The 24558-nt window shown below is 35.4% G+C and overlaps 1 protein-coding gene across 4 annotated transcripts in view; it reads right to left on the bottom strand.

Annotated features, from left to right (window-relative positions):
• Positions 1-4395: 4395 nt before the first annotated feature.
• Positions 4396-24558, bottom strand: part of VRK1 (VRK serine/threonine kinase 1) — a 32175-nt gene continuing 12012 nt past the window's right edge. The window contains exons 4-13 of one of the 4 annotated variants that reach the window (XM_052693366.1): positions 24238-24307; positions 23733-23820; positions 22518-22626; positions 22284-22376; positions 21172-21304; positions 19840-19960; positions 18710-18768; positions 18347-18525; positions 12914-13007; positions 4396-5425 (exon numbers count right to left, since the gene is read on the bottom strand). In XM_052693366.1, the coding sequence (XP_052549326.1) occupies positions 5343-5425; positions 12914-13007; positions 18347-18525; positions 18710-18768; positions 19840-19960; positions 21172-21304; positions 22284-22376; positions 22518-22626; positions 23733-23820; positions 24238-24307 (1029 nt within the window). In that variant the 3' untranslated portion in view covers positions 4396-5342. Of the gene's footprint in view, positions 5426-12913; positions 13008-17276; positions 17814-18346; positions 18526-18709; positions 18769-19839; positions 19961-21171; positions 21305-22283; positions 22377-22517; positions 22627-23732; positions 23821-24237; positions 24308-24558 lie in introns of those variants that run through there. The other 3 variants (XM_052693367.1, XM_052693365.1, XM_052693364.1) reach the window with 3 other exon arrangements.

The raw sequence follows: 24558 nt of genomic DNA, 5'->3' as shown, positions 1-24558 counted from the left end.
TCTTTCAACATTCTGCTGTGCAATTCAGCAATTCCCAGAACTGCATGTTATAGTTTGCATTCTGAACAAAGCTAAGTACCTTCCCTTCCAGGGTTCTTTTGTCTTCTAAATGAATCCTTGTTGGTTGTATTTCATGTTAGTCTGTTCACACTGCTTCTGTATAAATGAACATATTAATCCTTAATTTTCTAGGGTTTTTGTTCCATTTGCCAAAGAAGCATTTTTCTTCTCTCCAAAGCTGCAGATGCAGACTACCACTGTGCTGGCTTCTTCCTGTCTGGAATGCTCTGGCAAAAAGAATTAGTTGAGGAAAGTTCACATTCATAAAAATGCGTATTTTCTTTTCACTTCTACCATACGTCACAGCTGTCTCTTTGTGTTCTCATCAGTTTTCTTTCAAACATCACTTTTATGAAACCTACCACCGCTGCTAGCGTCTGAAGAACTGGAAAGCTGACCTTCCAAGACAGGGTGTAGAAATATGGGTCCTATCAACTGACAATTCCTCCACAACTCTTTCACCTTTTAGTGTATCTACGAGGAAATGCAAACCCTCAATGTAGCAATTAAAGTATTCACAATGGTGGAGAAAAGCTGTCTGGATTCACCAGTTGGCAGCTTGGGCAGTTGTGGAACTTGAGGTTCATTACAAAAATACTTGAAGTATTTGAGCAGTTGAGCTAGGTGCAAGAAATGAATTTAAAAATGTTTAAAATCTAGTGTGGAAGCCAACATGGGAAAGATAGACTCCAATTTGAAAAGAATCAGGTTTAGGTTGGCATGAGAGAAAACAGAAATAAGAAGTACAGATGATACTCTGGTGAGTTCATGTTTAAAAGTGTGGCATGTCAGCATAGAGAAAACTGGTCTGTACTATCCAGTTAGAGCTGTTTCATTTTTTAAGTATAGCATGCTCTGCATTAAGGAAAAATTCCATTCACAGAAATAATATATTCCCTCTGCTATGTATTCCTTCAAGAGAAAAGAGAAAAACAAACGAAACATTGATATAGAGATGTCATCCAGAGATAAAGAAGGCCTAAAATGAAGCAAAGAATTTAAGGAATCCTCCTCTTACATCTTCAGCAACTCAATCTAGAAAACACCACGGAAGAATATCAAAGTGATCATGAATTAGCATGCAGCTGCCTAAAGCTTTCTATGAGATCCTGAGAAGGAATCTAGAAATTAGAACTTTAAATTCCATTATACCCTGCTTTCTTCTTGTCTATTGAAAAAGGTCTCAAGAAAATCAGATAGAACAGACTCCTTCTCCTTTTGACTATTTTGATGCAAAAAGCCCAACACTAACAACCAGCACAGTAGGTGAAGGGGCAGGAGCTTTTCAAACCAGTTTGATCCTCCAGTCCAGCTACAGGCAGCAGAATCTCTCTTAATTGAGTACCAGCTCTATGTCTTGTTTAACAGCAGCTGGTGCACTATGGAAACTCTAACTTAGATGTCACGCTGCATATGCTAGAAAAAGAGTAACCTAAACTGGTTCTTCAAATGTTGTCTGAAGTTTGCCCCACATCACTCACAATGAAGCAACTGGTACTAATGTATCATCACCCACACAGGGTACTGCAAATCACCCTTTAAGCAAATATCATCTGGTAGACTCTCTATTAAAACTGTAGCCTGTATCAGTCTAGCATCCTCAAAACAGTAAAGATACATTTTTTCTTAAGACACAGAAATGTCTAAAATATTATTTGTTATAGGATGTTCCAAAGACTGTTAATCTGCCTACACCTTAAGAATGAAAAAAAAAAGCAGAAAAATCTAATTTAAACATGTGCTACTAGGAATAAAAAAATTCAGGTTGGTGTTACATTAAATTACTCAGGAGGCTGAGGTATCCAGCCACGATCTTCAGAAAAAAGAAAATTATAGGGTCTATCAATTAGAGAAGCAGTGCTCTGAGCCTATGTGCTGGCATGCTTACAGTTTTTTTAATGTCTGGCAGGATGTTTTACAAACTAAACTCAGCAAGATGACAATTCCACCAGAAGGTGCTTCAGATGGTTTTGCTAATAATTTTGATCAGCTGAAATGGAGAAAAACATCACTTTATTTGGCTTTTCCAGAACCTGTCAAATCTGAGCAGAGCTATTAATTGCCCCCTTATGCATCACCCACCAGCCTTTCCCACTTTCTTCAAGAAAAGACATGCTTCAATTTATTTTTTTCCTGTAAGTATTCTGCATAATCAGCCTTTGTTTCCAAAACGCTGTTTGGTCATTCTTTGTGCACTTCCTTTGCTAGAAGGAAGTACCATTTCTTGAAAATATTCATTGGAGGCTGGTATTGCTACTGCTAGAAACATGTAAGTGCTAACCACCATATATTGGCTTTTGTTTTAATAGCCTTTTAACCAACTTTGTTAATGGACTGAATGCAATTTAGATATGGAACTTGGCTAAAATGTAGCTTCAATTGGCTATTAAAATTTAAGAGCCAACTAAGATAGCTAATTACAAAAAAGCTCCAGTGATAATGCTAAGCAGAATTAGTAATAGCAAATGACAGTCTGTCTAGTCTTATTCCCAAAGGGAAAGAAACTCTTAACTGAGAAGTCAACCAGACAACGTGCAGAAAACCTAATTGCATTACTGGTATTATAGCATCCCAAATCTGTCAGCTCACTGGGACAAAACAGTGAGTAAAGTCTGTCAAACTACTCAGGAAAGCAACTGACCCCCTCCCTTAATGCCAGCTGCAATGGTTACAAGGAATTATTTGAACTTAACAAGAAATAGTCTTGAAAAAATTATCCAAAAAAAAAAAAAAAAAAAACCAGTACCATCTGAAAAATATACCTATGCTGAATTTGATTCTCTCTCCATATATTTTAGAGAAAAAAAAATACAATCTGTCTGCTAAATGTTCAAGCACTAAAAGAAGCATTCTCTGCTTCATTATCAATATCCTCATTACACCATCAGTTGAAGTGCCAACTAGTTCTCCTGTGAAGATTTATCATGTATGGTGGCCACTTTGAAACATAGGTAGCAGAGTCTTTAACATTCCCTACTCAAGTGTCTCCCTGCTGTGCCTGTAAATGTCAGTCCAGTTTTTTCACGGCTGTGCACACAGATTAGAAACAGCAGGAGAGCTTGGGAGTATGACTACAATACCAGTAAGGACACTTGTCTTCATGGCACTGCTCAAGTGATGCTTGGAATGCAGGACCCTGCTGTTTTCTAATATTTACACACAACTGGAGTCATCAAGAGCAGTAAATGCAGTCTAAAGGCAGCTTGCTTCTTTTGTGTGAGGGGCTTTACTTTCAAATGGGATGTCAACAAAAATCTACTACACGCTTCTCTTATAAAGTGATGCATTCCCCCATCACTGTTTTGCAAAACAGTGAGAACACATGTACAAACACATGCAATATGCAATACATACAGCAGTAATTCAGGATCTGATCACAGCCTTTCACTTGGTCCATCCTTGACCACCCCAAAGTTTAAAGATTTTACAGCAAGCCAGAGAAATTCTTACCTACGAAGATTGCAGATTTGCAGGGTTTTTTGTTTGTTTGTTTGTTTTTTGATATGAAAAGGAGACAAAACCTGCCTAGAACAGAAAGCACTTCTCAGTAAAAACTTTTTTCAAGACATTTTGGGTGGGAAACGGTAGGGGCAGTTTATGAAATCTACTGCTCAAAACATTACTTTCAAAGATACAGAAATCTGTTTATTTCAATTGGTTTTGGTAGCGTCAAAACAAAACACACTCCTAAAAACTTGACAGGAAAGAAAGCAAATTTATCAGTAAATAAGTCACTAAAAATACTAAAATCTGAAACAACTAAAGTACAAAGAAATTGATATATGCAAGATAAGAGAATAAAATATGCTTTCTTAACAACAGTTATCAAGAACAGCTTAAAGCTTTTTGAAAAAAATACATTAAATGAGTTCACTAAAATAATAGCTTGATTTGAGGAGATTCACATGAGGGACTTCAGCAATCCTACTTTTGTTTCCGAAATAGAATGCTACACTTAAGAGACTTCAGCCACACTTTAGTAATATCTAGGAAAATGAGCCCATACAGTAGTCTAAACAAAAACGACAAGATGCTAGACCTTTTGAATATGAGTTTCCAGTTTTATTTGAAAACAAAAAATCCCCTTGTTTTCAAAACATTACCTCATTATTCATTCAGCATTTTATGCTAGAGCATTTTTTCAGTGTGTAGCTACTCAAACATTATACTATCAAGCAGGCAGTACACTGGACACCCACACAAAAACCACTACCCATTGGCTCAAATTGATTCCTTTTGGTTTGTCAAACTTCACAGTGCACTCTCTCCAATAAGAATTATGTTCATGCCCTAATTATATGCATTTCTGTGGTACGTAAACAAAAAGTAGAGGTATTTCACACTGAAATTACATACTGGGTTTTTTTTTGTTTTGTTTTGAACTTACAACACCAAAAAAAAGACTCAAAGCCAAGCAAAGAAGTGCTTTAAAGAGATTTAGGAAGCTTATATGTTTCTTAGCTATTAAAAAAAGGAAAACCATTATTTTGTTATGAGAAGTGCACGTAAGTCAAGCTTTCACTGGAATTAGATACCTTAAAAAGTTATAATTCACATTTGTTAACTTCTTCAGGCTCTTCACTGATATAAAACAAAACCCTGAGAGGTGAGTTGAGGAGTACTAGTTCTCTTTCTTTCTTTCTTCCCTTCCCCCTCCCCTTTTTTTTTTTTTTTAAAGCTCTGGGCCCTTCTATCTGAAATTCTGGTTTCTTTATTCCAGAAGAACTCTGAATATGTACAATATGTATTTTACTATTTTGTTAACTCTATTAAAATACTTGAGAAATATTTAAAACACCTATTATTTCAGTCTCCTGACTTCAATCATCTCAGGGTACATTTAAGTGATATCTTTCAAATTTATTCAAAATTAAAAGAAATCAGATGCCACACTATTGCTCCTTAAAAAAGAACCACAACAAAACTACATCATAAAGCAGGAAAAAAAAAAAAAAAAACACCACTCTCTTTTAGTTTGCATTTATATACACAAATTCATCTTAAAAAATAAAAATGCACCTTCACTCCAAAGTTGGCAAAATTTTTCATTGTTACTACAGCAGACATAACTTATGCAAATATTTTACTAAAACATTTATTCTTCGAAAAACAAGTACAAGCAGCAGTCCAAGTTTGTTTTTTTTTTAAACAGGAATTATTATGTAAAAAAGGGAATGAAATAAATTCCAGTGTTACAGTAATTGAAAAAAAAAAAAAAAAAAAAAAAAAACACCAACAGAGATGAGCTGAAGAGCAACTTAAGTTGTTGTTGCATTCATTATTTACTTCTGAACTCTCTTCCTGGTTGCTGCGCTTTTCTTGGTTTTTGGTGACACCATTTTTCGTGTTCTGGTAGCTACTGCTTCTGTAATTTAATAAAAAAAAGAAAAAAGATCATCTGTAAAATAACAGGAATGAATCATAATAAATTACGTTGCTGCATTTTAAGAGGATAGATCAACTCAAATTACTCGTTTGGTTTTGATTTATGAGAGGATGGAAAAAGAAAACAGGAATTTAACAATTTCTGGGAACCAACATTATCCTGAAAGCAACACATCATACACTTCAGTTTTTCAAACCAATTACATACAGGTTAGCAAATTTAAAAGCCCACCTTCAGCAAAAGATGAAGAAACATTCAAATCCTAAATTCCTCCTTTCTCCCCATGTGCTAAATCACAGTTGAGATGCGTCCCAGTGTTGAGTCATTTTTGGTGCTCTCTGGATCTTGTGCTAAGCTGATCAAGCTGTTTAACCTGGTAAAGAACTTTTCTGGGGTCTCCGTACTCTGAAAGCTTAAACGAGTTGCAGCAGCTTAGATTGCTCTGAACTAAGAGTATACACGAGAAAGGCACACAGGTAGGAAAGAGCAAGACTTGTTTGGCAGCGTTGAGCTGTTAAGTCAGCTCAGCTATCAGTGCAACTTGGCCTTCAAATTTAAATCTGTCATGGTTTTATGATTTTTGTATTTGGTCATCATAACATCACGTGGAGCACTGAGAGTTAAAGAGTTAACAGACTGTCAATAGTTCTGGGTAGCTGGCTCTCAGAAGAGAAGAACTACATCTCCCAGAAGTCCTTCACTGTTTATTTCCATTTTCTGTTTAGAGGGAAAGATAAAACTGCTTGCAAGTTATGAAAAGTCCTCTTCTTTTATTGCTCCTCTCTGCATGCATGCGCTCTTGCTGTCTCACCTTCAGCATTAGAGTAAGGCCTTCAGCTTTGGAGACTCTCATTTTATTTATTAGCCTCAATTCCAATTATGTTGTATTACATCGTGTAATTCTGCATTCCAACATCGTATTTACTAAATTAACTTTCTTCCTCAGATCACTGCTGTTTGGTTTTCAAGCCCACCTCCCTCCCCTTTCACCTTTTTTCCCCCCACTTCCCCTTTCCCAGGGCACAGGTCTCTCTGCACCTCAGAAAAAAACTGACAGTTCTGATGATGGTTTCTTGTCATTGAAGAGAGTAGCTTTATCAATGAAAGACCTACTCTGGCAAAACAACATACACCCTCCAATCACGACTGCTATTTAAAAATCAAATCTATTTTGGTAAAATACTTACAAATACTGGAGTAACTGAAAGCAATGTAAACAGGTATCAAATTAAAATAGCAACTCAACTACGTAAAACATTCCTTTTCTGAGATATATCGCCTCATATTCTCAAGTATTAGTTCATATTTTTCAAAGTTAAGATTTCAGCAACTACAAGTGTAAATTCTAGCAAGCAACAGAAATACCTGAGTTTTTAAACTGAGTAGCTTCAGTGGCATGTAGGCTAAATTATTGGAACAGGTTGCCCAGTGATGTGGTGAAGTGTCCCATCCCTGGACACTTTCAAGGCCATACCTGGATCAGGACCTGGGCAATCTGATCTAGCTGTGGATGTCCTTGATCACTGCAGGGGAATTGGACTAGATGACCTTTAAAGGTTCCTTCCAACTCTAAGGATTCTACGATAAGAGCTTGCCCATTTTTAATTGCTCTTGCAACACCAAAAAGGCGAAGATAACAGCCACCCTACCTCCGATTTTTCCTTTATTTTTATTGCATTAATGCATTAATCTCAAAGCTTTTCTAAATAAACATGCTCATGGAGAATCTCCAAAAGGTTCATAACAAAACAAAAAACAATCCTTGTCAAGGTCCTTTTATTCATAATTTCAAGTTTAAATAACAGCAGTATTGGCTTAAACTATCTGATTAACTTACGTTAAACATAAAACATCTTTAGCTTCAAAGTTTGCAGCTATTTCAGACTATCTGAAGATCTGTACCAAGAAGCCCACCTGCTTTTTCAAAATTAGTTAGTCCAGTAACATATATTGCCTCCCCACAAATTTTCCATCCACAGTTTACAAATATAGAAACAGTCCCGTGTGGGCAGCACCAAATGAGGATGCAAACAAAGCTATTACAACTGAAAGAGAGGGTTCTTATAAAGTAGATTAAACTGAATTAGGTTCAAACAGCAATTTAAATGAGGAAGAATTATATAGGCAAAAAATAAACCAGATGGTGTCACTACACAACTTGTTTTGAGACTGCAACAAAGTTCAGTAGTGGCATAAAGAGTCCCACAGGCTCTAGAGGAATTATTAGATATGTTTACTATGGTATCTGATCCTCTCTGCATAAACAGTAATACACAAAAGAAATCCAGCAGCACTGTATGAACTTTTGGGTTCTGCTCTTCAAGAAAGCAGAAAAATGAGAAAAATGGGGGGAAAAAGTGTAGTAATCACGGACTCAGCAAAAAATAAAATGAACTGAACAGAGGGAAATAAAAGGAGATGTGAAAGTGCAGCCTTCAGTATTTTTCAATTGCGCAAAGCAATGCTGCAAAAAAATTGAGCCATTTTCACATCCATGGTGAATATGATGACTTATAAGCTTAAAATGTCAAGAGGAAAAATTCATATTAAATACTGAAATTATCAAAAGATAATACTGCTTCTCACAAAGCCATTTGCAGTAGTAAGGATTGTTAAGTGTCAGACGAGGCATTGACCAGTACTGTTTCAGAATGTTCACCCTTGAAGTTTTAGAAGAAAATTATGGATGCATCAGTATTAACACAGTTGTAGGTAAATAACTTGTTTTTAGACTGGTGTATGGAACAGATCAACCAGATCATCTTTTGATGATGTTTTCCAGTTCTACATGAAGTATGAGAAATAAAATAACACGAGTCCAAAAATGACGTTTCTATGAACGACAGTGAGAGATTCCAATAGTGAAATCACAGCTCCTAAGCAGAAATCTATTACAACGTAGGTATCAAAAGAGACTGAAAACTACATCACAGGTAGAATATTTTAGAACACAACCACATACAAATTTTAGACTCCAAGAAAATACCTGGTAAGTGAAAAATATATAGAAGCATGCATGCTGCCAGTTAGCAGCTCATCACTTGCATATGCTGAATTTACACTGAAACAAGACGGAGTCCATGCAAGTTTCTGTATAATGGTGCCAGAAAAATTACAGTCTATACAAGCTCTTGTAGTGATTCATCGTTAAACAGTATAGCTATCACCTTCTGCCCTCAAAAGAAGCACAAGCAATTGAGCACACTGATCAGACATAAGGTTTCCTTTTATTTTTGCCCCCCCCCCCCTTCTCCTTTGAAAAGGAGAAATAAGGAAGCATGTAGTCCTCTGACATGCCCTTTCCCAACTCCTTCACAGAACTCTGCATAGCTAATAAAGACCTGTAGAGTAAATCTTCTGAAACAAGAATTTTTTGGTACTTGGAAGACTACTGAAGTGACTGCAAGAGGAACTAGAAGTTTTACTTAGTTGGCTTGTTCCCTCTTAGCATTTTTTTTTTTGTCTAACAACAACAACAAAGAAATTGAAACACTTCAGCAAAAGAAATAGACCAGAAGAACTGAAAGACGGGCTTGAATTCCAGTAAACATGAAAACACTAGGGGAGAAAAGAGAGAAGGAAGAAGGGTGTCAGAGCTGTAGGATGTGGTTTGAATGTCAGTACCCTGTTATGAGTCCTGTTGCTCAATGATGTTTGCTATAATAAATGAAATCAATTCATTTTCATAGGAAAAATATGGAAACACATAAGGACACAAGAACATATAATTTCACTACTTTTATGCCTACTTGTTTCCTAAAGATATCATTGACTCCGAGCGCTCTGAAAAAAAAAAGTAATATAAAATTGCTCCAGATAAAACTGAAAGACTTATTTACTCCTACTTGCTGAAGAGGTTCCAAAACATAACTGTACAAACTTATATAAAACAGTAGTCACATGTAGCACGTGTTTAAAAACAGCCTTCCTCTTCACCATACAGCAGTTTGCAGGAGGAATAAAATTTAGGTTAAACAAGTACCTTAAACCTTGAAAAGGAGACTGCTTCCTGTATGACTCTGGGTCACTAAATGGTTTTTTTCTATCTTTTCTGGAGAAAAAAATTTACTTCCAGGATTTGTATCTGAGTTTAAATTGCAACATGTGTTCAAAACACTGCACAGCATCTTCAGGTCACAGAACAAGAAAAAAGCAAACATCTCTTTTACTCTTAAATGAGATAGCTATACACATTTTCTTCAGATTTTTTTCAACGCTTTTAAAACACTTTACATTTAATGCTTTTCATTAGCAGCAAATGAAAGAAAGTTCTGTGAGACACAATAGGGGACATTAACGTATTTTATATTATAAAGGTGTTTATAGTCTTAGGAGTCTGGAGAGACTGCACAGAAATAAGCTTAAGATAAGAAAGAAACTGTTCCAAGCAGACAGGAATATACAGGAGTATTCCTTATTTTACATATAGGAAATTGAAAATAGGCACTTATTATGACGAGCATGATAGTAAAAGTGAAAGAAGAGAAGAACAATAGATAATCAGAACTACTGTACAGAAAAGGTTTTTGCTGAAAATGCTTATACTAAGGTGTAAGATTAAGGGGTAGAAACCTAACAGGAATGTGTGCTTAGGTGTGAAGTACAAAGATAAGTAACAAGTAGTGCCACAGACAAGCTCAAAAAAATCCTATTATTTGCTTACTCCTAAAACTTGATGACAAGACCAACAATCCCTTAAATATAAAATGGAATCCAAGTATAGATTTAATCTAACATTAAGTAAGCAATCTTGCTGGAATAAAGAAAAGATTTCTAAGACAAAAACTGAGATTCTGATTTATGCAAAGCTATGGAACGTAAATAAGCACAAAGCTAAGTATCTATTAATTAAGAATTGCTACTAAACCCTCACGTTTTTTTTGTTGTTGTTGTTTTGTTTTTTTAATACACTGCAAGAGTAGCTGAAGACTCCAGCTACGGCCTTACAATGTTAGATTTTGTGTAGCAATATAGCCATGCACAATTCCTACCTCTGGCAGTGCTACTTATTAAAAAAGTCCCATTTAAAAAGTACTTTCCATTTCAGGCCTACTTTAAAATTTCACTCTATTTCACTCTACTCCAAATAATACAATCCAAAATTATTTTAAAAATAATAAAAAAAAGGAAATGAAAGGTATTGTATAAAAAAAAAAGTATCTATTTGATACAATCCAATCTTTATCACACCCAAGATTAAAACTCCCAGAGATAGTAGCTTTGAACTCTACAGGTTGCTTTGAACCTAGGACTGTTTACAGATTCTCATAAAACTCTTATTTATGCTACTTTCACAGAAGTTCTCTATGGTAGCTGCCTAATTCACACACATTGACTTTAAAAAAAAAAACAACATACTAGAACTATTAATATTATGCAATACACCCCTGCAGAAGCGTTGGTGGATTCACTGCATGGCAAAATTTGCTTTTTTGCTCTAACAGCATTATTACTTATAAGTCTGCATATTTTATATCATACATGAAAGTAGCTAACACTCAAAAAAAACTATAGCAGAATGTAAAAAAAGCTTTTCTTTTAAATTGAAGTTAAGTTTTATTTTTACTGGTGGAAAGAGATCAACTAATAGATTAATTTATTATCATCCATAGTATCTTGAAATTCTGGCTTTCAGGAAAGGATATGGAAGGATATGAGCTCTCGTTACAGAAAAGAAAGAATAAACTGATTCCAATATGCTAATTTTAACTTTTTTTGAAAACACTTTTCATTATTCATTTAAGTAAACAGCTCGCTTCTTGAGGCCTTTCTGAAATTCAGCTGCTGAAGAGTCTAACGCTCCTGCTTGACAGTTTCAGAAAGACCGACAGCAGACGTATTAAGCAAGATGGCGCTTACTGTACTTATCTGAAGTGACCGCTCTTACAGCGAGAGCCAAAAGGAACAGATGAAAAAAAACAGAATTTCTTCTGCTCTTTCCTATTGCTCCACCAAGCTTGAGGCTCTCTGATCACAGTACCAGATTTCTTTACTGGCAGAATCCCTTACAGACCTCTGAGCACCGTGGTGCACTCAAACTGCTGCACAGCTGGACTGGGACCTTTTGGGACTGGATTAGACAACTAAGGTTTTCTAAGTAGCTGGATGCAGATAGCATTAATTAGCTATACAGAAAAAAGCTGCATGACTCTTCTTGCTACTCTTAAGTCCAAATACTCAGGAAACATTTGAACACCTTAGGAGTAACCCCTGTTATGAGTAATGCCATAATACACATACCTACCACATGTTAGAAACCAGTCAAACAGTATTAAAAAAATTTTTGAATGTTCTTGCATGACTAAACTTTAATTTCTAAGAATGCATCAAGAACTTACCCATGTTAATGGATAGTAAACTTTAAGGTATCTTTTAGTCACAAGACTAAACACATAAGAGAAACAAGTCCATATTAAAGTAAAATTAGTCCGATTAGGAAATACAGTTCTAAATATTTCTGTAATCAGCTATTTTCAATCTGACAAAAGCATCAGTTCTAGGATTATGAAACAGCCGCCTTTTCTTTCAATACAGATTTATGAATCACTTTTAAAGTGAGTTTTTAATGCCAAGAGAACAAAATGAGTAAGTGCATGTGTATCTTTTTCATCAGAAGTCACCCCACCCCCGCTTAGTATTCATTAAATTGAGTAGCACAAAAACGTGAAACTAGAACCATTTCACCTATAAGGCTACCAAGAGAAGGTATAAACATAAATTGACGTCCATCACTTGTTTTAACTACAGGATGCTAAAATTACCCATCCCCTCCCAAATAACTTCAATTAGTCTGAAAAATCTTAGCACTTATATAGTTGATGAGATTTGGATTGCAATTTCTGAAGCCTTTTTTCATTTCAATCTATGAAAATCTCAATCCACAATCACAGGGGAGTTTAAAGTCAACATATACTACCACACTTCAAAAGTGTATGTTCTGCTCACATGCACCAAATCATAAGTAGCAAGTAGTCAACAGAATTTAAACTAAAAAATTGTTTCAAGGCCTTCAATAAAATGTTAAAGCAAACAATTAAAGTCAGCATCATGTCAAATTACTATTTCCTTCAAAGAAAGTATAATCTAGCTAATTAACATTATTTCAGCCTCTGACAGACTAGAAAGTTCTTAATAAATTGAGATCAACAATTCAAAAGGCATTCAAGTAAGAGAAATAATCAGAGATTTTAATGATTGCTGTTCCATAATGTGAACAGCTGAAAATGAACAGAGCAGTGTCACCTTCTGGAACAACACTAGCTTAATTACTTGTACTTTGTACCACATTGAGTAAATACACTGGAGTAATTCCATAACTTAACGATATCACTGCTTCTGAAATGTTTTATTTTTCCATTCTGCCATACACCTTCATCAATTATTTTTTTAAATATGGAGATTTGTTTTGAGGTAGAGTCTATTACAATCGCTTTATTTTTAGAGTACTAGAATGATTTTTTGACTTACTGGAAGAAGTACGTTTCTTTTTTTCTGGACTTCCTGCATCTTCCATTTCTGCTTCACTGCTCTCATTGGCTGCAGCTGCTGCCTTTCTTTTTTTCTGTAAATGAAGTGGCAATTGAACTCAGAAAGTATAAGACGCATTATCCTCACAAGATATTCTACAATTTTAACCATCATTTCCTCCTATAGTTCAAGCTATCAGTTGTAGAGGACACCTATTCATTTATCAATGTAAGAATACCAGTACTAAGCAACAAACAGTTTAAAAGTTCAGTTCTCCTGTTTACAAATCACATCAGTTGGAATTTTCATGTATGGAAAAGTAAGGTTTTATGATAAACATCTATTTTATTTACATTGGCTAAATGGTTACAAATGGATTCATCTGAAAAAGCATCTCGAAGAACCCAGAAAAACATTTTACCCCAAGTTTATGTTAATGGCTTTTCCTTAAGCAATTATACATCACTAAATTCAAGTTTATCTGGATTCTGGCTTCTGAAAGCTTGCTTTGCACAGCTTAAAAGTTGATAACGCCTGCTAACAGTATGTTATTATTTTTACCTAATAGCAATGATAAGTTCTATTCCGAAGAGAAGTACAACTCTACTCAACGTACCTTATCTTAAAATCCCTAAATTGATAGTAACCTTATTATCTGTGTAGTACAATTAATCTTATTTTAGCAAACTATTCATAAGGTAGTTACAAAAATATTTCATTCAAAACCTGTATCATTTCTGCAAAGGATTAGCTGCCCTATATTTGTAGCAGAGATTTAACAACAGTTGAGGAACACTAAAAGAGTTTACTTATTTTTTCCCCCCAAACTGTGTAAGACTATAGCTTTACTAATACAGCTTCTTAAGTGGTTACAACTTCACGTGGCTCCTGAGAGAAGGGGAGAGTGCATTACATCTTTCCTTTCCAAAGTGTTGCTTCATGATTACCATCTAAACCCTGCTGGGCTGAACAGATTGGTTCGATAATTACATACAATAACTGCAGTGGGCAGGTAACCCTCAGCTGGCACAGGGCAGCTCCCCTGTGAGAACTTCCATATGCAAACTGCACTGATGGAGTGCATTAGGTACATCTTTCCTGCCGGTGCACAGGCCTGATTACCGCCAGCCAAGACTCCAAGGTTAGCATGTCAGCAGATTTGTGATGCATTAGGCAGGAATAAACACAGACACTTTTGTTCATTCTGACCAAAATTAAGGAAGACTATTTCAGTGCTGCACTGCTTTTATGTGAGAGATAATACATTCCTCGCAATTGTACTAGAAAACATTTTAAATGCTCATCAGAAAAACGGATATCCAATATATGCCACACAAAAGCAAAATACATTTATCTTGTTTCCAAGCTTATTTAATAAAAATGGTTTCTTAATCTCGATGCAGGTGAATTACATAGTAATAGAAATCAGGCTGCATTCATCTAACAATAGCTACACCTGTGTATCTGAGGCCCATCATTAAATTAAAAACCACATTTCCCAGTTGGTTCCCAGTATTTCCCAGCAACTCTTCGGTACCAAACAAAAGTAACATGCAGTCCCTGCCCTGAATAATTTAGTATAGAGTTCCAGATATTTTGTTCAATACAAAGGATTGCAAGTTTTCTTTCAGCCAGAACTATCACAAAATACCACACAATCAAACCAACATGCATGTATTTTAAAGAAATGAAAAAAAAAAAAAAAAAAAAAAAAATCCACCAGCAGAACTGTGGACTGTGTTTCATTTACTTAAGCATCTGGGAAAACTTGAGTCATTAGTCATGATACTGAAAACAAAATGTTAACCTTTAACATAGCAGGCATCTGTGCATTTTAGCCAGATACCAGTGCTGAAGAAAGAGATTCCACGCTTATATGCAATGAACAATGCACATCATGGCTCAATTACTTACATAACCTGAATACACAAGAGAATCCTACATCCTAACAATTAGACTGAAGCTAGAAATTCTCATCTAGTTAGGAAATACCAAAGTTTCAGAACACCAAATGACACTCAAGACAGCATTACAGTAGATTGCCCTAAAGGAATTGAAGAGTAGGTATTTGAAGACTTAGCAGAACTGAATGATCGGTACAGCCAAAACGTCACAAACACTCCATGTTATACAGGTCAACATCTTTTCAAAAGTGGAAGCCAGACTCCCATTTTTCTTTTCCAAATTAGACTTCAATCACGCCAAAAGAAATTCAGAATGTGGTGAAAGATACTGGTTTTCTGAGGCAAGATGCTACTAATCAATGGTAAATTATCTTTACAGAAAGTAGCTTCTAACAGTTTGGATCACAGAGAGTGCTCATCTTTCAAAAAGTCATCAAGCTAAGCTTCTTGTCACTGTTAAAAAACCAAATATTTTTAATTAGTATATTATGTTCTTCCTTTTTCCCTCTGTCTACCTAATTGTTCAGCAATTCTGTAGTTCAGATCTCTGTCAACTAGCACAGATTTTTTTTGTGAGGGAAAGGTGGGGAGTGGGGGAAAGTACAGAAAGAGGTCCAAGTGTAAAAACTAACCAATGCTAGCACAAAAGAACCCATGGAGAACTATTACTATACACTTTGGTCTTGACTGATATTGGTTACAGAAATAAGACTTGGGTAGTTTTATTCCAATGGAAACGTTCACCAGCCATCTCTGCTTGACAAGGATATTAAAGGTCACAGATGTTGGCTCTGCAGCAAGCCAACTTATTCAGCAAATAACCCAGTCAACCATTAAACAGGTTTGTTTTTTTTTTTTTTGTTTGCTTGCTTTTCCAAAACATTCAAGTCATGTTGATCCACAAACAAAAAAGAATTTATGCTAATAAATTCTTCTTTTGGACAAATGTTTACACTTAATTCCACAGAAAATGAGACCAAAGCCACAGAAGTTCAGCCAGAGGAAACTGAGCAGTTCACTGGGCAAAAACGAAGAAAGAAAATATGGAGATACATCCTTAGAAAACCAAGAACCAACAACATTTTCTTCCCCAATCACAACAGTAAACGGGCAGAAATTTTGTATTTAGGTCGCTCCAAAGGTAATGCCTCCTATTTATTTTCATGGAAACTACAGGTGCACAGAGCACAATAACACTACTTGATAGAGCAAATTCTTGGCTACAAAGCACTATTTTTCAACATCGTCACCAACATTAGCTGATTCGTGTAGATGAGCTGATTGAGATGCTCTTCATATCATGGTGTAAAAGCTGCATAGCCATCCAGAACGCAGCTTGGCTTCCATGTCACTGCCACCACTGTTGAAATCACCAGCCACTGCCTCATTGCTCTCAGAGCTCTCACAGTTTGGTCTCCAGAAATGTTCAGCAAGTATCAGTGAATGTCAATGGATTCCACTTTTCTGCATGAAGGAATTCAATTCCACACTTTTGCTTCATACTTCAACGTCAGACTCCATTTTGTCAGACTGCCACTCTGCTGCCATCTGTCACATGGCAACAACAAAATGTAATGGAATACTGGTGGGAAGGTTCAACCTGTACTACCATACCACCACCATCTCCCTCTGGAGTCATGGGCCAATATAATAAAATAGGAGGCATTACTTTCACAGCAGCTCTCTTAATTCTCAACTCGCTGGTTCATGCTAAAGAAACCAATGAACTCTCCACTTTTTAAAATATGTAGTTAGGTAATAAATACAGTTTGAAATAGAGGGTATTTATTATCAGTTTGAAGTAGAGGATATTTATTATTCAACTGCTTGCCCTTTTTTTATTGTTATTAAAAATCATTTTATATCTTATGCAAGTTGTATTCTAAAAAGCTTTTACACTGCATTCAAATTTAAGTCCATGTCTGGAGCTTGAAGGCTTCTTAAACGCGAGAAACAAAATACTACCAAGCTACCGTTATAATTTGGGTTCATAAATAACATTACATCATTGTGACTTCAATATGTAAGCAATTGGAAAGGAATCTACTATCATGAACTTCAACAAGTGCACACAGTGCTGCATCCTGGTCAGAGTAATCCTAGCCATGAGTACAGACTGAGTGATGAATAAACTGAGAGCAGCCTTGAGGAAAAGGACTTGGGGGTTCCAGTGGAAGAAAAACTGACTAACAGCACACATCTGCAAGCTGGAAAGCCACATGTATCCTGGGCTACAACCAAAAAAAAAAAAAAAAAAAAAAGAAAAACAGAAGGTGTGGCAGGTCAAGGGAAGTGATTCTCACCCTCTGCCATTTTTTGACCCCACTTGGAACAATACATTCAGCTCTTGGGCCTCCATCTCAAAAAGAATGCAGAGCTGTGGAGCAGGCCCAGAGGAGGGCTAGGACGATGACTAGAAGTCTGGAGCACATCTCCTATTCCTATGAACAGATGTGAAAGAGCTTTGATTTTTTTATTTTTTTTTTTTTTTAGCCTGAAGAAGGCTGCAGAGAGACCTTAATGCAGCCTTTAAACAGCTTGTTCTGAAAGTAATGCCTCCTATTTATTTCCACTGAAACTACAAAAATACAGAGAGCACAATTAACACTATTTGATAGAGCAAGTTCTCAGCTACATACCATCGTTGCCAATGCACTGAAGCCAATATTCAGCTCCGTACAGAGTTCTCTGGCTGTAATCCACAGATTTGAGTGGATGAGCTGATTGAGACACTGTTCATTTCTTGGTGTGACAGCTGTGCATGGCCGTCCGGAACGTGGCTTGTCTTTCAGGTCATTGTCACCACTGCTGAAACTCACCACCCACCGCCTCACTGTGTTCACGTCCACTGTTTGGTCTCCATAAACGTTCAGCAAGCGTTGATGAATGTCAATAGGTGCAATTTTTTCCGCATGAAGGAATTCAATTATGCACCGTTGCTTCATACGCGCTTCCATGACAAATGCCATTATGTCAGACTGCCCCTCTGCTGCCATCTGTCACATGGCAACAAAATGTAACGGAATACTGGTGGGAAAGTTCAACCTCTACCGTCAAACCACCAACATCCACCCCTAATGTCATGGGCCAACACAATAACATAGGAGGCATTACTTTCAGAGCAGCCCTCATACTTAAGGGGGCTTATGAGAATAACGGAGAAACTTTTTAGAATGGCATGCAGTGATATCAGTAATGATTTTAAACTCAAAGAGAGTAGATTTACTACGAGGCACTGGAATAGATTTAACAGAGAAGAGGTGTTCAAGATCAGGGCAACCTGGTATAGCAGAAGTTATCCTTGTCCACTATCTAATATGAAAGTACACCTACAAACATCATTCTGGATTAATTTTTCACAACAATTAGTGTAGTTAAGTCAGGGAAATGAGTATAACTCGAATAAACATTTCACTACTCTCTTATTTCCTACTTGATGCAGTAATGACATCTACTTCCAATATAACTAGTTTTCCATTTAGCTCATAAGATGCATTAAAAATTGTCAAATTCTTAAGAAAACAAAAACCTTTTGTACAGGGTTCGTTTGCACGTCTCCGTTTTCTGACAAGCCAAATTCAAGTACTCCATCATCTTTTTGCCCAATGGACTTGAGTCCTTGCAGAAGTATTTCTCGGAAATGTGGATACACAGGTTTCTCCTCATAGCTCAGTTGCTTCACCTTTTCCATATATTTCCTTATTTCATCTAGAGAAATAGTACTTCTGGTTAATTTCTGTATGTTTCTGTATTTCTACCATGAAGTATGAGAAGTTACACATGCATTAGTTATGCTGCTTACTTGAAGTTGCTTTTATAAACTCATTATGACTTTATTACAAAACATTTTAGAAAAAAATTAAGCTCTGTAATTTAAAATAGCTCCTCTTACCTGGTTTATTTTTCCCAGGAAAGCATTTGTCCATCAACTCTGAAATGTTATCTCTACATCTGAAAAAAGAAATTATTCAAAACTATTATTTCTTTCAAGTTTCAAAACTTACAGCGTACTGACACTCTTTATGATGCTCCACTGTCAGAGACGGGAAACACTACTAGATAAATCTTTGGCCTGACTTAGTATAGCCGTTTTCAGGAGTGCAGGCTTGAGAACCTAAAGAGTGCCACAAAGGCTGCCAGAAATATGGCCAGTTTTTGTTCACCAGTTTCAATTCTTACAAAAGTCAGCAAGTAGAAGACTGCTATAAAAGCACTGTTCCACTTCAAAATCTCACATACCAGTGCCTTTATTTCTTCTTGCTGGAGGACTATTTCTCTAGCTACATTATTCGAGCAGATTCTGGGCCAAAGCAATAATGAAAAGGGGGGCAGAACTGCAGAGGAAGACAAAAATAAACATCGCTAACATTGATGGAAGAAAAAGTGTGAAAATTGGGGAAGAAAGCCAAGTAACAAATACTTCTTTATAGGACAGAAACTGCTGTGCTGGGTCAACCTTCTTTATATGAGAAGTTTGAGTGGAAGATTAGTGGGGAAAGTGAAAAACTATTAAAAAGAGTGAGGGAGAAAGGCAAAAAAAAAAACCAAAAAAACACCACCACTTAGTAGTCCTGTAACTGGAGTGATGCTCAAAGATGTCAAAGATCCATTTTTAGGTCTCATTTCTGCCACTGACTTCAATGTATGATGCTGTTAAGGCTATTCATACATCATGCTTCAGTTCTCTTTTTCTAAAGCATAATTAATGGTCACCTGCATACTGATAAGAGTGCTTTATGCTATTACCATGGTTGTCTTCTAAAGCAACAGTACTGGGGGATAAGTAAGCATCTTGCTTGCAAAATACAACAGCATAACAGTTCGAATAAACAGCATAACAGTACAAATAAAATTTTACTATAAATCAAGGATGCATTGTATGCAACAAAAAGAAGTTGAGGCATATACAAAACAGCACACTGAGCAAAAGGGAATATTCCAAAAGCACAAAACATTTCTACACTAAAATATTTTGATTTCTATTTCAAAAAGGGGGGGAGAAGGGGGGAAGCAGTTTCTCACCTGATCTTTGAGTCTCTGACAAAATTTGGATCTTTCAAATTATCCTCCCATGGTAGATGGCCACTAAGCCAATGAACCATACAGTAACCTAAGATCTCCAGATCCCCACGTCTCGATGGCGCTAAATAGATACACATAGATTAAAAAAGATCTGTAATCTGTAAAGGTAGCTAAAAAAGAAATGAAAAATCATGCAGAGTTGAATGAGTTAAAATTCGTATATGCATTAAGACAATAGAAAGCCACTGCTAACAGTGTAATGCTACTGAATCTGTTATTTATTTTAAGTGTGCAAAAGTAAGAAAGGAAAAAAAAAAAAAAAAAACACTGCTTCTGCATCTGGAAGGATTCATTTTCAAGTCCTTTATCAACCTCCTTTTTCTACTGAAGGATATGACATGCTGCAGTTATCCCAATTTGGGAAGCTTTTTAAGTACTCAGATTGTGGAAAAAAATTGAACAAGCTACTGAAGTGACTGACTTTCTGTTCAAAACAGTTTTTACTTCCCTCTCTATAATAGTGCTGAAATACTTTAAGCGGCCTGAAAACCAAATATAGAACAAAAAGATACTGGATTCTTAAGTCTCATCAAAACAAAAACACCTCATATACTGGATATAAATTACACTTTAAAAGGATAAATAAGCAATTCAGGATTAACTGTTCTGTGCTTGAAACTGAACATGGACAAAACGACTTGAGGTAATTTTCAAAATCTGACATTTTTGCAAGACATATTTTGATGCTAATTAAAAAATAAGAATGAAGAAAATAAAACTGATATCCACTAGAAATAAACAAGATATATTCACACAAATGTTTCAATAGTCAACATTTTTTAAATTCTTGTCTTCTGATTTTCAGTGACTATAGGCACAATTATTAATATCCATAATAAAAGAGCTTTGTTAAAACATCATCTAAAAATTAATCTGTGAAGAATACTGTGCATCTCTATCAAATACGAAGGAACAATGCTCACACTCATAAAGGATTTTTCTCCTGAAAACAGGAACGGTTTGTCTATCAAGATCTCATAACCACTATTCCATTTCTTCCTAGTTGTTAAAAAGCAGTACACTAAATATCTTAACTGACCTCATAAATTAAGGGAATCTGTTTAAGAAAGCTGCTTTTAAAACTACAGAAAACTACCTTCAAAGCAAATGTCAATAAGCTTAGCAAAAGGAGTATGTTCATATAGCCCACAGAGAATTTTTAATAGCTCCAGAAACCTGGTCATTTAAAAGCAATGCAGCAAAATCTTAAGTATTTCTTTTTAAAAGGATGCACAAGCGTTTATCACTGAGAAGAAAGTTTTATATCCTTACCCACACCCTTGTGTGCATCTATACTGGTGTACTCAATAGTGCCGTCATGACACCTTTTAGGATCTTCCTTATATGCTTTGTGAACTCCTTCAGGACAGTAGCGGTAGGCAAGCCCATAATCCACCAAATACACCTAGTAATTTCCACAAAGAATTCTAAGGTTAAAGAATTATAAATACAAAAATATAAAAATAATAAATTAAATCCCAACTATTCTCAGTTCTTAAAAAGACTGAAGAATTATCTCTTTGTTCATTTAAGTGATCCTCATTTTGTTGAGATCACTACATGTGATTTTAAACAATGCCAAGTTCTTTTTTTCCTATTGAAGTTTGATCTGAAGAGCATTTCTTGCCAATGACAGCAAAACAGTCAGTTATAACCAACAAGTTTCATTTCATTTCAAACAAACAAAAAAACTCTACCAAATCTCAGTGTTCAAAGTTATTCTGCCTCTCTCACTTACTGTCCTACCTCCTTTTAAGTAAGTTGACCCTATTTAAACAATACTGACTACTATATACCTCTCACATTATCCCTCACTGACATCAGTGACTTTAGGAGAACTGATATCATTTTATTTATTACCTGAGTTAAAATTTGGGCAAGAAACACTCAACTCTGAAATTCTAATACACATTTTTTGAATAGTGAAGAAAGTTACAAATGCAGGAAAATGAGATTTCTGTAAATCAAGTGGAACAATCGACACTTTAAAGACCAATTTTTCCAACTAACAGAACACTTATCTGATGGATTTCTTGAACAAAGGAACAAAGTAACAATGCAGACAGGCAAACATAATTTACTGGTGTGCTATATAATTTTAAGCTTCCACCTGCAAATACCTATTTGAGAGTCAAATTTTTTTTTTTTAGTCTTGAGAGCTTCTCTAGATTATTATTTAGGGCAAATAGTCAATTTGATAACTGTCTAGCAAACTGCATTAAAAAATCGTAGAATATTAACTAGGTATAAATGTCAAGCAGAAATAATGTTACTACATACATTCTTAAAAATGAGCTTCTGCTAGATTTCACCGGTTCAAAGCACTTCCACGTGTTGTCAAACAGAAGGTTTAAAACATGAGGAATAAAATGCATCAGAAATACCTGACTAGGGTTCTTGTAACTCTGAAGAAGGTTTGAGGCCTTGATGTCTCCATGCACATATTCATGCTCATGGATGTATTCCAGGATATCAAGCTAACAAAACAAAAAGTAATATAAATGCAGTACCCAGCTCCACCCAGCAGAGGACCTGTACTCAGCACAAAAATGTGATTTAACTGAAAGAGCTACACAAGGAAGCCAGATTGTTAAAAATAAAAAGAAATTTTAACTTACTATTCTCAAGCCTAACTGAAGTACAGTTTTATGAGCAAATCGCTTTGCGTTCTCTTCATACACCTTCTGAAGATCTCTTCCAAAACGATCCATTATCATAAACCGATAGCTAAGTGCAAGGAAAAAAAACAGCAAAGTTAATAAGTTGATCTTTGTAAAGCATTTTATCTATGTGTTAATTGTACAAATGACTGAATGAAAGCATCTCAGAAGATAAGCTGCAAGTTCAAAGAAAGCACATTTACAGGAAATACATCTTTTTATTTCTTTTATACAGTGATATATACTACTAGCTTTTCTGCATGAGCTAATCACGTCTGCCCATTTAAAAGAACAGTGTCTGTTCTTATGCCCAGCTGGTTACACGATACCATACTCAGACAGGAAAATATCGCAATTCACCATAGGTAAAACCAAGCACCAAGTACTTACAGAAACAATTTTTTTTTTTTGCTTTCTAAACAACCAAGTGATTTAACATTGTTACTTCAAGAAGTTAGTTTCTTAGAATCTATTACCACCTTTCTTTTGGCCTACCACAAAAAATAAGTCTCTTTTGCCAAAGATGCACTGACATTACTCACTACAGCCAAAGTGGTTAATGTAAGAGCTCACAGTCACAAAAGAGCTTTACATACTCAACTGTGAATATAATCAAAAATTTGCTCTAAAAAGACATTATTATATTTACTTTTGTCTTCCAAAATTCAGTAATTTTTACATAAGATAAAATCTAACATACTGCCAGAGAACTAGTAAAACTTCATGGCATAGCAATAAAAGGAAAGCTCACTAGGAAGCCAGGTTTTATAAAGAGGCAGATCATTCAATACCAAATAATAAATACTCGTTGTGAGAAAGAATGCTAAAAACTATTCCTGAAGAATTTTAGTCATAATAATCATGGATATACAAAATAAAATTTTATTTTAATTCACATATGAACAGCTTCTAATTCACATACACATATATGTAGCCTTACTGTTTCCAGCAATATTTGAGACAAATGAAAACTAAGATATACTCTATACTGTTTCTCATTCATTTGTGTATCTATTCATCCATTCCTTACACATACCCTGTCATGAATTTTTATTTTGGAAGTGAATAATACTAAGATAAGTGAAAAATACATCTTAAACCAAATCAGGTTAAAACAGATGGTGGGTGTTGATAAAATAAATCCTCGTATACGCCAACAAAAGATATAGTCACCTGTTTCCACTTTTTTCATGCAAGCCAGAACCCCAATATCTTGGCACACCTAAATATTTCAGTTTATGGGACTTAGTCCACTTCTGAACTGAAAATACAAATAAAAGTAAGTTCATGAATTTGCATCAGAAGAGTTTACACAGAAGGAGGGTACTCATCACTTACAGTTTCTGTATACATGTGAGCTGCTTATTTTATGGAAACTACTGTGCCAGTTGTACTGGAAAATGAACGATGCATCATTTATAGGGACAGAGATACAACTAAGGTTTCAATTTAGACAATGCCATTGATACCATTATAAAGAATGCATTACCAGACCCTCTAGTTCTACTATATGCATTTACTATATGCCTGGAAATTGCATGCCTATGTGTTTTTAATCATTTAAAAATAATTTTGAAAATTATCTAAAAGGATTGTTTTAAAGATCAACATTACTCCTGTACAGTCCATTTCCCTAAGTGCTTGTTGTTCATTAAAAACATTTTAATAGACTGCTTACTTTCATCTGGCTTAGCAGCTCGCATGTAGAACTTTAACTCAGTAAAAAGAGGTCCATTCTGGCTGGGTTCCTTTAAGACAATTTAAAATTAGTTAAAAACTGCTGTAATTATTAGGCATTAGCACTAAGAGCTAGGAAAAGAAAAAAAAAAAACAAAAAAAAAAAACCCACTATCTTCACCCTCTAAAAGCATATTAATATTGAATTCAATAGAATGATTTTTTTAATAAAGTAAGATTGGCTCTAGAAAGTTATTTCTATTACAAATTACTTAACAGTAAAGGTATCAAAATTCTTTCCTATAACAAGGAAGAATAAAAA

Source organism: Tympanuchus pallidicinctus, unplaced genomic scaffold (genome assembly GCF_026119805.1).
Source record: "Tympanuchus pallidicinctus isolate F22 unplaced genomic scaffold, pur_lepc_1.0 scaffold3, whole genome shotgun sequence".
Lineage (NCBI taxonomy): Eukaryota > Metazoa > Chordata > Aves > Galliformes > Phasianidae > Tympanuchus > Tympanuchus pallidicinctus.
Note: the sequence above shows the minus strand (reverse complement) of the source record. Positions and strands in the feature narration are given on the sequence as shown.